Here is a 12834-nt window from a genome sequence, read left to right on the forward strand (position 1 = left end):
GCCAGCCCAGAGCACTGTGAAACTTCCCTTTGCCTCTTCCCCACAGCATCCTCAGCTTCTCTAGCCTCTTATGCCAGCTGGCAGCATCTTCTGAGGGAGCAGCTTATCTCCCTGGCTGCAGCTCAGTCCCTGCCCTGCTGTGGGTTACACAGGTAGAAACGGAGTAGTCAAGCTGCGTTGCCTGCTGGCCAAGAGAAAGATAAGTTTATGGAAGCCAAAAAAACATACAAAAAGCTGACATATCCTCGCACAAAACACCAGCACAGCGAAGGTGAGGCAGTGTGATCTTGCCCTGGCTCATTGTGACTGAGACAGCAGAGCACAAAGGGCTGCTCAGCACAATGCAGGAGAATGAAGCTGTGGAAACAGCCTGAGTGAGGCTACAGCTCAAGGTGGGCAGAACTGCCAGGGGTGGCACCCCCACCAAGCTCAGATTTCTGCCTAACTTTGGAGATGACCCTCCCCATCCCACTTTCCTCAGCAGAAAGGGATGCCGAGCTCAGCCTGAGGCTGAGTCATCCCAAGGAAGCAATTTGTGCCTCTATGGTCTTCACATTCCTGCACCTGTGAGCAGAATGGGGCAGGGGGGACAGGGATGTGGAGGCAGGGGGAGATGGGCAAGGGATGCTACTCCCTGGTGCTTCTGCCAAACACACGGAATGTGCAAGGGAAAAAAGGAGGGGGGAGAGGGGCTGCTACCCTAGGGTCATATTTCCACAGGTAAGACCACCAGAGACTTTCCGTTGGGTGTCACCTGAGCAGGAGAGAAGCCTTCATGTGCATCAGTATTGCCAATACTGAAGATGGAGAGAACCCACCAAATGCCTTTGCTCTCTGCTTGGTGCAAGGATCCCAAGGTGCTCAGAACTCACTGCTCCTCTCCAGAAGGATGCTGCCCAACTCATGCCTACAGGGATGGAGGCTCCCCATCCACAGGAGATCCCTGGAGGTGTGTGGTGCTCAGAGGCAACTCTTTGGGAGATGCACTGTCTGTACACCTTCTCCAGCTCTGTGCAAGCCATCAGCATTCAGGAGACACATGCAGCTGTCCAGCTGCATTTGCACTACCTTAAGGGAGATGGCCAGGATGTCCCCATCCACATTTCCCTCATACTGTTATTGGGTGTCCTGGGAGCTCAAAGAACCCTGAGGCATCTCTTGCAAGAGACCATTAAGCTGAAAATCCAGCTGGCAGAGGATGGTGGCCAAGAAAGCCCTGGCCCATTCAGTGCTGCTGCACTGTCTGGCTGAGGAGGTTTATTGACTGCCCCACCATGCTAGAGGTGTGGGACTTGTGCAGGTGTCCAGGGTGTCCCCCCTGATCCCCAGCTGTGTCCTTACAGTGGGGCTGCTCTGAAGCCTTTCTGTCACTCTACAGGGTCCTTGGCTCTGCTGCTGCAGGCACCATTTGGCTCCCATGGGTCCTGCATGGCTCCCAACAGATTGGTCCAGGCTGCCAGACACATAGAGATGCCAGATCACTGGCATCTGGCACCTCCTGGACATGCAGGACAGCTGGGCACTGGGGCTGTCACACACCTGAGGCTACCAGATCTTTGGGGAAGCTAGATCCTGGGGCTGTCTCCAGCATCTGGAGCTGCTCGATCCCTGGCTCAGGTGTATACTGGGGCTTTGGGGGCTCCTGAAGGCCACCAGACTGCCAGGACAGACTGACCCTCGGGTCTTTGGGCACCCAGGACTGTGGGACCCCTGGAGCTACTGGAATCACAGGTCAGACAGATCTCAGGGCTGTTATGCATCTCAGGCTGCCGGATCCCAGATACAGCCAGAGTCTGGGACTGCCAGACCTCCGGGACAGTCAAGACCCGGAGCTCACCCTCGGCTGTCAAACCCCTGGAGCTACTGGATCCCGGGATAGCCAGAGCCCGGGGACCATCAGACTGCTGGGGACTCCCGGACTCTGAGGCTTCCAAACCGCCGTGACAGCCGATCCCCAGTGCTATCGGTTCGCGGTTCCAGTGGCTCCACACCCCGAGCCACTGGACTCCCAGGACTCCCGGGAGCTGCTGGACCCCCGGGCTGCGCTGGAAGACAGGACTCCGCGTCCTCCCATTCCCCCTCGGGGACCCTCCCCGATTTCGGCGGCGCTGCCCACCCGGTGGAGCCTCTCGGGGCCGTCGGGGCGGCGCTGCCCGGGGCCGGGGCGGCGGCGGCAGCGGCCCCCGGAGCCTGGCCCGCCGTCAGGGGAACCAATGCGGAATTTCCTGGCTGGCGGCGGAGCCCCTCCCGCCGCTGCAGAGAGGGGCGCGGGGGAGGCGGCGGCGGAGCGATCGCAGCGCGGCTTCCGCCCGCCGAGCGGCAGCGGAGACCGGCGGGGACGGGGGCGGGCGGGGACCGGGAGCGGCGGAGCCGGGGCGGGGGCGCAGCGCCCGGCCCTGGAGGGGCTGTGCCGGGTCCGGCTGGGCCCCGTCGCTCCGCCGCTGATGGCGGCCCGCGGACTGCGGCCGCCCCGCCGCGCCTGGGCCGGGGCCGCGCTGCTGCCGCTGCTGCTGCTGTCGGTGCTGAGCCGCGGAGCCGCCCAGGAGCTGAGCCCCCGCGGCAGGAACGTCTGCAGGGCCGGCGGGTAGGAGCGGGGGCGGGCAGGTGTGCGGGGCGGGACGAGACCCCCAGCGCCGAGCCGGGGCCGGGGCCACGGGACGGGACGGGACGGGCTCGCCGGTCCATCCCCCATCCCGGGCAGCCGCGGCGCTGGGCGCCTTCCAAGACAAAGTCCGTCCTGTGCGCGGCTGAGGCGGGGGGAGTCGGCGGCGGGGAGAGCGTGAGGAGCTGAGCCCGAGCGGGGCCAGGGACGTGGAAGCTGGTCCTGATCCCCGGGGGGCTCTGGGGAACCGGTCTTGGATGCCTCCGGAGCCAGTCCTGGATGTCCGGGGCCGGTTCTCTTGTAGGGAGCTGTGTTTGGGTGTCTCTGGGGATGGAGTCGTGAGAGGGACGCAGGGCAAGCCTCCATCCCTGGGGCAGAATCTGCGCTGGGGAGCCTGTCCTGGGTGCCTCCGGGGATCGGGTTGCCCTGCTGACCCTGGGCTGGTGGGATACAGGATGCTCTGGGTATCATGGTGAAGCTGCCCCAGGCTGCTGGGGATTGTGGGGTTGGCAGCCCCAGGACCCTCGTGCTTGGCTTCAGAAAGTGGGTGCTGGCACTGTCTAGCTGTCCTGGGGGTCATATCCTGCCTACTTAGCTGGGGGCAGGGTCTCAGGAGGTGGCACTGACTTGTCCTGGCTCCCAGCGTGTCCCACAGGTCCCTTTGCAGAGCATCACCTCAGCCGAGCTTCTCTGCAGCACTCAGGCTCGGTCTGCCCAGGCTCCTGGGCCAGGCTGGCCCCAGCAAGAGGAGAGAGAGCCCACAGCCGCTGCTTCCCACCAGGGAGAGCTGGATCCCCTGCGCTTGATGGGGGGGGCAGGCCATAAATGCACCTTTACATCTTGCCTGTGAGGTCAGACTAGTCCACAAGGAAAACATGTGCTTCGAGCGAGAGGGGCCGCATAATGGCTCCATTCAGCAGGGCCACAGGGCGCTGGTGCCCCCTCCTCAAATTACAGGCGGAGTTTCCTAAGGAGGCATTTCAAGAGCCAGAGCGGCTGCAGCTCCCACCGGAGCTGTTCCTTGACAGCAGGGAGCCGTCCCTCCTCAGCTGCCCATCATCTGCACAGCAAAGCTGCCACCTCATCTTGGGCTGGCAGAGGGAACTTGAGTAGTGTCCCCACCCTGTTCCTTGTGTGCTGCCCCATGTGCTGGGGATGAGGTGTCTGGCCTCTCCCCTGTGCAGAAGGACCCCCTCATCCCCACTGGATGAAGGTGGGGAGGTGCTGCACCAGCACCACAGGGCTCAGACTCCCTCACTGTGCCACCTGTGGGTGCCATGGGCTATGCAAGAGGCACTGGCTGTTGAGTGGGTTGTCTATGTCCATCCTCTGGCAGGACTGGGGCTTCCAGGCAGCCTAGGAGCTGGGGATGGTGGGGCAGAGACAGTCCCTAGGAAGCTCAGATGATGTTTGCATCATTTTCTATCCCTCACTCTTCTGCAAACCCTTCTTCCCTCTCCACCCACTCACTTGGCACCCACCCCCATCACTGCTGTGTACAATGGACAGGGAGGACCCCCCCATATGTTACCATCCTAACCCACCCCAGTGGCCCCAAGGCCCTGGTGCTGCAGATCCTGGGGCCAGGGGCAGTGGGACTGAAGGTGGCCTTGGGAGGAGGTCCCTATGTCCTCCACCCAAGGCTGTTGGAGCTTGTTGGACCCTTACCTCTGCAAAGCCCACCCAGACATCCTGTGGAGATGCCACCATAGGTTTCAGAGGGCTCAGGACTGTGTGACTTCTTAAGACCTCCCAGGCAGAAATTCAAGGAATAATTTAGGGCAGAAGAAAAGGGTATATCTGGGGCTCTTTGGGGTTTTGTGTTCTAAATTCAACTTGTGCTTAAATTTGAAGTTCTTTTATATTTGGTTTCCCATTGGTATAACCAAAGGTGCCAGTGGTGACAGTCTGGGCACTGCTTTGACCCTGTCCTGCTCTCTTGCTAACATTCTCTTTTCCAATCTCTGGTCTTCAGATTTATTTCTCTGCCTGAAGGGTTTCTATTTATGCCCATGATCCTATTCCTGCCTGCCCTGGGGATATCTGTCTGTCTGTCTGCACCCTGAGGCTGGGGTCAGGGAGCTGCAGCTGGAATCAGCTGGGGAGTGCCAGTGCCTGGACCCAGTTGTCCCAGGAACATTGTGCCAGCTGGGTGACACCAAGAGATGGGTGACACAGAGGAAGATTAGCACTGGGGTTATGCTTGGAAGGAGCAGCAAAGCAGGGATGGAGAAGCACTGGGAATGGGGAGGGTGTCAGTGGTTCTCTGAGCACCAGGAGTATGCTGGGTGTCCGCAGGGCTCCTTTGCAGCTCCATCCACTGGGCTGAGCTGGGTGGTCTCACATGGGACCACATGCACCAGCTCCCAGCTGAACCCCAGAGTCTTGTTCCTGTTTCCAGGGATGTGAGCCTGCTCCTTATTGTTCAGGGCAGGCTACGCTGGTCTGACTGAGGAGCCACCCTCCTGCCTCAGAGGCCTCTCTGTAGCCATTGGCAAAGTGATTTCCAGGAGCAGTGTGGGATACTAATCCACAAGAAAAATATTCTACCTCTGTGAGAAGCCGGGGATCATTAGCTGAGATCCCAGGGATGCTCAGCATGAGCAGGACATGGCTATGGGTCAGCAGCAGGGCTAGCATGGAGGACTTGTCCCTGCAGGTGACAGCTCTAGCTCTGCACACAGCTTTTCCTCCACATCAGCTGAGGTCTCAAGCCCTGGCCACAGCTCAGAGGCAGCTTTTCATTGTTTTTTTTTTTCCCAGCATTTATAGTGCTCTGAAGGAAAGAGTATTTGCAGAGTGGATGTTTGCAGTGCCATGTCCATGTGGGTCAGGAGCGAGCTTTTAAATACACCTATCAGTTATCCTTTTCCAGTGGTCAGGGGACACATGGAGCAAGCCCTTTGTCAAGGAGCTGTGGCCATGAAATCCTTTTAGTCCCCCACCCTGATGAGCATTGGTGACCTACAGCCAGCATTGACCCTCTGTGGGCTGGCTGTGCTGGGACCCTCTGGGAGCAATGGTTTCCCAGTGTCACATCCTGGCTACCTCTCTTGCCACAGGACCAAGTTTATTTGTTGTCAAAGCTGCTGACAAATGAGATGGGTACTGAGCAGGGTGTGGGAGGCCATCGGCAGGCACCGGGAAGGAGAGATTAGCTATCAGGGAATAGATAAGCTCAAATCCTGTGAGGCGGTGGGCTGGCTCCCAGCTGGGGGTGGTTGTGGTGCCGCTCACCTCCTCCAGCTCATGTCAGTTTTTCCCTCCTGCCACCATGTCCCAGTAACTCCCAGCTCTCCACCATCAGCTCATCACAAAGGATACTTTTTGGCACATTTCCTGTGATGCCCGTTTTGGTGGCCAGGCTGGGCTGTTGGAGGCAGGTCTGCCAGGTGGAAGGGTTTCCTCTTACAAACCTGTGATGGTTTCATTCTAAAAGCCACCAAACTGAATTTCTAAAGGCTGGACTGGTGAAAGCAACCCCAGGTGCAACAGTGAGGCTTTGGCCATGCCATGGGAGGGCAAGAGCACCATGGACCCTTCTCCACCTCTGCCTGAGTATCCCAGCACAGCTGGCAAAGCTTTTTGGGGGGCACAGCCCAAAGCCTCTTGCAGAGAAGGACCTTGTCTCCAGCCTGGCCAGTTCTCAGGGAGGTGATTTGGTGGTCGGCTCCCCCTTTGCCATTAACCCCTCACATGCTCTGCAGGAGCAGAGCCCCCCATTGAGCCCTAGGGTCCCTGTGGGGGGATGTTTGTGCTGCTGCCATCGCAGCATCTTGGGGCTGCTTCCGCAGGCTGCATAGATGGAGCTATTTTGGGCTCCGGCTGCAAGGCATTTTTTCCAGGCCTTGAATAATTTTTGTGGTTCTTTTCTGCCTCCTTTCCAACTTTTCACTGTCTGCCATGACAAGGGGGACACGGTGCTCCTGGCTGGGCCGTGGGTGCTGCCCTGAGGGCCAGGGAGGGACCTGCGGCCCCAGGACCCCACTTTGGCTGCGGCGCCGCTGGCAGCTCCCGCCCCGATGGATGAGGCGGTCTGGCAGCCAGACGTGGTCCTGTGACTGCGCTGGGTTTCAAGCAAATACTTCCTCACTGTCTCCTCCTCTTCTGCATTTGTTACATATAAAGAGGAAAAGGGAAAAAAAAAAAAAAAAAAGCCAGATGCATTCCAGGCTGCACCGCCAGACCAGCCCGGGTGAAGTTTTCCTTGACTGCAGCATCCGCCTGGGCTGCTTGTGACCCTCTAGCATTGCTCCCTCACCTGTGGGACCAGGCAGTGTGGGTCACCCCAAGGATGACTGGGTGGCTCCAGGGATGAGCAGGGATTTCTGTGGGGTCATGGGGAGTGTACTCCCCACCCCTAATTGCAGCATCATGAGCCCCCAAACATTTGCCTGGGAGGGGTTCTTTGACGAAGTCTGGGTGAGATGTCCCCATGTGTCCCTTCCCAGCAGAGAGCTGAGCATCCCTGGTTGAGCCTCTGAGTAGGTCTGAGCCCCCATCCTGATCAAGCTTGTGCCAAAAATGTCCTGCCTGATGATCCTGTGCCTGGTAGTCCCTGGAGGTGGCGGCACTCCAGGACTCTCAAGAGCTCAGGGACACATTTCAGCTGCCTGCAGTTGGCCTCCTCCTGCTTCTACATAGGGACATTCCCTGGGAGCTGGCTGTATTCCAGCTATTCCAGCCAGGTGCTTCCAACCTGCCTTTGGGGCTCCATCCCCAGGCCACAAAGTACCAAGCTTGCAATTCAAATCCTGTTTTCTCCTGGGACATTTAGAACCTTCCCTTTTTTCCCAGCTTTTTTTTTTTTTTTTTTTTTTTTTTTTTTTTTTTTTTTTTTTTTTTTTTTTTTTTTTTTTTTGGGGGGGTGGCCAGTCCTTTGGATTTTTTTTATTGTGGAGGTTGCAAACATGACTTTTGCTTTTTCATCACTCCTTATTCATGGAAAAAAACTGGTCCTGTTCTTACTCTTGGCATCACCTAAATTGCTGGTGGGGCATCCATGGGATCCTCCAGCAGATCCATGAACTCTCTGTGTGCTGGAGGAGGAGCCAAGAGCTCTCCTTCCCCTTTGGAGGTACAGAAACCCCCAGCAGGACCTCTCACCACCATGGCTTCAGTGCTCCTGGTGGGTTTTTGGGAAGTTTCAGGACTATCTGAGGGTTCTAACTATTTGTGATGCTTTTTTTTTATCCCTGCAGCTCCTCAGTTCTCGTGTGCTGCCTGGGATGGAGGCAACAAGGGAGCGAGTGTTTAATAGGTAAACACCAGCATTTTGCTTCATTGGGCTCTGCCCACACTTCAATGAGCCTCACCACCACTGTCAGGGGCCACCTTAATGTGTCCTGTGGCTGGGACCCCCTGTCCTGGGGACCTGCCTCCCTGCAGTGCCCCAGGCCAGCACCATGTGGATGGAATGGGTGCTCAGCCCCAGTGTCAGGGGTCACAGAGTTGTGGGGGTTTCTTTCCTTACCAGCCAGTTCTGGGTCTGAGGACTTGGGGATGCTGCTTGGGGTCCTAAGGGACAGTGAAGTGACCCCGAGGGTGAACGTGCAGCTGCAGGGATGGGACTGAGATTCCCCACAGATTCTACAGCAATGTGGGGACCTGAGCCAGAGCCAGCAGTGAAGCCAAAGCTGCCCAGACCAGGCACGTGATCTCTCATGGCCTCACTGGAAAGAGGCTGCCAAAGACCGCTGAGCTTGGACTGGGGCCGTAAAAGGTGTCAGAGCTCTTTACCGGGGGCCACAGTGAGCCCAGCATGGATGCTGAGCATGAAACCCTGGGAGCATCGTTCCCTGCATTGCCACCAGAGTGAAGGCAGTTGCTTTGGGGTTCCCCCAGTCTCAGCTGGCCACAGGGCTCATCACACCCCAGGAGAACTGGAGGTGGCGCTTTGCAGCTGGGACCAAAGCCCACATAACCAACTAACCCACTGTGCATGAGCCCTGTAACCACTCGCTGCATGTTTTGGGAACGGGATGTGGCCTGTTTGGAAGAGAGAAGGACAGGATCTGGCAGGACAATGGGGGGAGGATGGTCCCACAGTGAGCTGTTCCCATCTCCTGCCCCCGAAGCTGCTCTAACCTTTAGACTCACTGCTCCTAACCTGTGTAATCTGTCTATTTTAGGGATTTCTATAATATCCATCAACATAGGTCTAACAACTCCCAGGTAAGGTGGCTGGGATGGGTGGTTGTCTCTCCCTGTCCCAGTGCCTAAGGAAGCTTGTCCAGGGTGGTGTGGGATCTGCAAGTGCTGCCTGCATCACATCCTGTGCTTGCCTGGCTCCAGGCATCAGTCTCAGCATGAGGTCCCCTCAACAGGAGAGGGGCTAGTGGCCTTTGGGGGCAGGTGGCCACATGGGAGAGGCAGTGCTGGGGTGGCAGTGCCCACAACCCCTCTACTCCATGTCCCCTTCTCCCCTCTAGCAATGCATAGGTGAGCAAGGGACAGCACCATTGGGTGCAGCCTCTGGCAGGGACATGGCTTGGCTGGGTGGCAGGAGGCTGGTGGAATTTTTCTGAAAAGGGACCCATCCAGCCCAAACATCTTCTTGCCAGGATGGTCACAGTGCCACAGCTCAGCAGCACTCAGAGGGTCACTGCACAGCCCTTTTTCTGCTCTGGGGGAGGCTGGGGGGGTTTTGGGTGCAAGCAGTGGTACTCATGCTTGCTGTCTGTCCATCTGTCCAGCCGTGTGCGAGGGGAACTTCACCTGCAAGGAGAACGAGGTATGCGTCAGGCCCGGCGAGTGCCGCTGCCGCCATGGCTACTTTGGTGCCAACTGCGACACCAGTGAGTACTGGCGGGTGCCTTTGTGTCCTCAGGGGGTACACCAGGGTGGACCCAGCTCATCCTGGGGTGACTTTCCAGAGCAGATCATCAGGGATGGAACTGTGAATGCTCTAGCTCTGCCCTTGCCTGTTCCCTGGCTCTGTTTCCCAGGGCATTGTCCCCTTGCCAGGGTCTCCTCTTAGATGCAGTGCACTGGGGAGACGAGAGGGAGGACTGTGGTCAGGAGGTGCTGTTGGGACTGGGGGTCTCCACTGGTATCTGGCGTGGGCTTGTCCCTTTGGGCAGTGGTGAGGCTGATGGCTCTCCCCACAGAGTGTCCCCGGCAGTTCTGGGGTCCCGACTGCAAGGAAATGTGCACCTGCCATCCCAATGGGCAGTGCGAGGATGTGACGGGCCAGTGCACCTGCAACCTCAACCGCTGGGGCCCCAAGTGCGAGAATATCTGCCTCTGCAAGCACGGCAAGTGCGACCAGAAGACGGGCAAATGCACCTGCGAGCCCAACTGGTGGGGCCCGCAGTGCTCCAGCTCCTGCTACTGCAGCCACAACTCCCAGTGTGACCAGCAGACAGGCAACTGCCTGTGCCAGCCTGGCTGGTGGGGCCGTGGCTGCAACAACCAGTGCTCCTGCAACAACTCGCCCTGCGAGCAGTTCACGGGGCGCTGCCAGTGCCGGGAGAGGACCTTTGGGCCTCGCTGCGACCGCTACTGCCAGTGCTACAAGGGCAAGTGCAACCAGGTGGACGGGACCTGCACCTGCGAGCCGGGCTACCGGGGCAAGTACTGCCGCGAGCCATGCCCGGCCGGCTTCTATGGCCAGGGCTGCAGGAGGCGGTGAGTGGCCATCCCTGCTGGGTCTGATCCAGCGCCGGTGGGAGGTGGCAGCAGGAGGATTTGGGGGGTGCTGGGTGATGGGTTCCCCTCGTTGCAGGTGTGGGCAGTGCAAGAGCCTGCAGCCGTGCACCGTGGCCGATGGGCGCTGCCTGACATGTGAGGCGGGCTGGAATGGCACCAAGTGCGACCAGCCCTGCTCGCCCGGCTTCTACGGAGAAGGCTGCGAGAAGCTCTGTCCCCCCTGCAGGGATGGCCACACCTGCAATCACATCAATGGCAAATGCTCCCACTGCAACCCAGGATGGATTGGAGACCGGTGAGTGCGGCTGGGTGCAGCACTGGGTTCTGGGAGAGCAGTGCCTGGCTTCCCTGATTCTCCCAGGGAACAGGGTCACTGAAGGGTTTTGCAGCCCTGGAACCGATCCTGGGCACAAGAGTTTGCAGAAGAGCATCCCAGCTTGAGAGCTGAGCCCCACTGCAAGCATCCAGAGTTCGAGGGGTGTAGGGCAGGCGTCTCACAGACTCCCTCCAGGTCCATGGCCGTGTCAGTGGGTTCAGTCCGTCCCTGTACTCCTCTCCTGGCTTCAGAAACCACAAGCCACCACGGTGATATTCAGCACCGTCTCCGTGCATGTGGAGGGATGCTGGAGGTCCCCAAGTGCCATGGGTGCTCCAGCCGCTTGCCCTCATCCCTCCCAGGTGTGAAACCAAGTGCCGGAATGGGACATATGGGGAGAACTGCGCCTTCGTCTGCAACGACTGCGTCAATGGCCAGTGCCACTTCGAGACTGGGCAGTGCCTCTGCCACCCCGGCTCCCACGGCACATAGTAAGTGAGGCACTGGTGAGCATGCTTGGGGGCGCCTCATGGCTACATGTGATGCTCAGGCACCTCCTGCCCCCTTGTGCCCTATACTGTTGCCATCTGAGAGGTTTCCTGCAGTGGAAGCGCTCATGGGTGATAGTTCGGATGATTTGGTGAGCAGAGGGGGAAAGACAAGCTCACAGAGCAGCAAAGGGTGTTGTGCTTTGGAAAGGGCCTATTTGGAAATAACAAATCAACAGAAAGTGGTGGTTTGGTGGGGGTTTTTAAGTCCAGGGTGGACTTTCTATCCAAAACCAGAGAGAAAACCACATCACAGAATACCAAGCCTCGCAGGCATGGCATCCCTGGGGGGCTCCCGCTTAAAGCTCTGCATCTGGCTAGGGTCTTCCCCAGGCCTCCTCCTTCCCCCACTCCAGGGGCACAAGGGCCATCGAGGGTCTGCTCACATCCCTGGGTAGTTTTTCCCAGCGTGGGACTGAAATGTTGTTTGAAAATATGACAAAAGCATTTTCCACCCAGCTGGGACTTGCAGACAGCTCTCCCAGGTCTTGCTGTGTGGTACTCAGGTTTTCCTAGCAATTAACAGAGGGTGACAGCAAGGATGGGGATTTGGAGCTGGCATCTTGCCCATGCAGACATTTCACTCAGGGTATAAAAACAGGGAGCATTTGCATTTTGGGAGGTGTTATTATGGGGCTTTGCCAACCACTTGTGGTGCTGGAACAGTTGCTGAACACTGGCACCAGTTTAGGATGCCCGGCCTGGGCATCATGGCCATCTTTGGTAGCAAAGGCAGAGGTGAGAGGGTCTGAATGCTCCTCGAGGGGTGTGGTGATGCTTTCAGCACAGCACCAGAGGGCAGAGTGTGGATTAACCTGTTCTGAGACCCTGGCACAGCACTGGGAAGGTGGGGATGGGGGATGCTCGGGATGCAACCTTGGTGCTGTAACCTTGAGCTGAGCTGTGCAGTCAGGCAGGCTCGGGAACGTTCTGGGTGCTCAGGCAAATCCCTGTGACTATATCCAAACCAGTGTTTTTGTCAGCAGGGTAAAATTTTGCTAAAAAGAGGATTTCTGCAATGAAAGCACAAGCAACATCCTTGCCATACAGCATGTCCTCTCAGCTCTGTGTCAGGAGGAGGCTAAAGGAGCAGCTGCTAAAATATTTATGTGTGCACAAAGTGCTTTATCTTCTCTGTCTTTCCCAGAAGTGTCAGGACTCTCCTGGAAAAAATCACCCTCCTCTGCTCTCCCAAAATCTCAGCCTGGGACCGAACTGTGGGGCCAAGTGGTGGAGTGAGAGGTTTGGCCTTGCTGGGGGATTATCCCTGCTCCTGTTCTGCTTCTTTAGCTGCCCAGTGCAGCACAGCAGGCGCAGAAGCTCAGCACCCATCCTGGCAGGCACATGATGGGCACATGACAGGCACACAGCAGGCACAAGGCTTGGCCAAGGTGGCACTTTGCAAGTTGTTGGAGTGTGAAATGGGCTGAGCTGCCTCGGGGCACAGTGCCCAGGGCTGGGGGCAGCTGTGTCCCCAGGGGAGTGGGTTTGGTCTGGGGCCCACTGGCTCCTTCCAGCTGCAGCCAATCCAGCTGGGATGTAGCTGGCGGAGGGTTTGGTGCCCAGCTACGCTGCCAACATCTTCCAGCTCCAACTGGGTCCTGCTCTGCGATGCCTGACCCATGGCTGGGGAGGCAGGTTGGGATGGATCCGCTAACACCGTGTTTTCCACGCTCAAGCCCTTAAGACTTGTGGATTGGTGCCCATTTATGTGTGTC

General features: G+C 58.1%; 1 protein-coding gene across 5 annotated transcripts in view; it reads left to right on the top strand.

Moving 5' to 3' along the window:
• SCARF2 (scavenger receptor class F member 2) overlaps positions 1-12834 on the top strand; it is a 32570-nt gene that overhangs the window by 10680 nt on the left and 9056 nt on the right. Inside the window, exons 1-7 of one of the 5 annotated variants that reach the window (XM_053959694.1) lie at positions 2568-2584; positions 7804-7862; positions 8734-8776; positions 9298-9399; positions 9712-10231; positions 10329-10547; positions 10931-11059. In XM_053959694.1, coding sequence (XP_053815669.1) covers positions 9750-10231; positions 10329-10547; positions 10931-11059 — 830 coding nt within the window. In that variant the 5' untranslated portion in view covers positions 2568-2584; positions 7804-7862; positions 8734-8776; positions 9298-9399; positions 9712-9749. Of the gene's footprint in view, positions 1-720; positions 950-2198; positions 2585-7803; positions 7863-8733; positions 8777-9297; positions 9400-9711; positions 10232-10328; positions 10548-10930; positions 11060-12834 lie in introns of those variants that run through there. The other 4 variants (XM_053959692.1, XM_053959693.1, XM_053959696.1 and 1 more) reach the window with 4 other exon arrangements.

This window comes from Vidua chalybeata, chromosome 18 (genome assembly GCF_026979565.1).
Source record: "Vidua chalybeata isolate OUT-0048 chromosome 18, bVidCha1 merged haplotype, whole genome shotgun sequence".
NCBI lineage: Eukaryota > Metazoa > Chordata > Aves > Passeriformes > Viduidae > Vidua > Vidua chalybeata.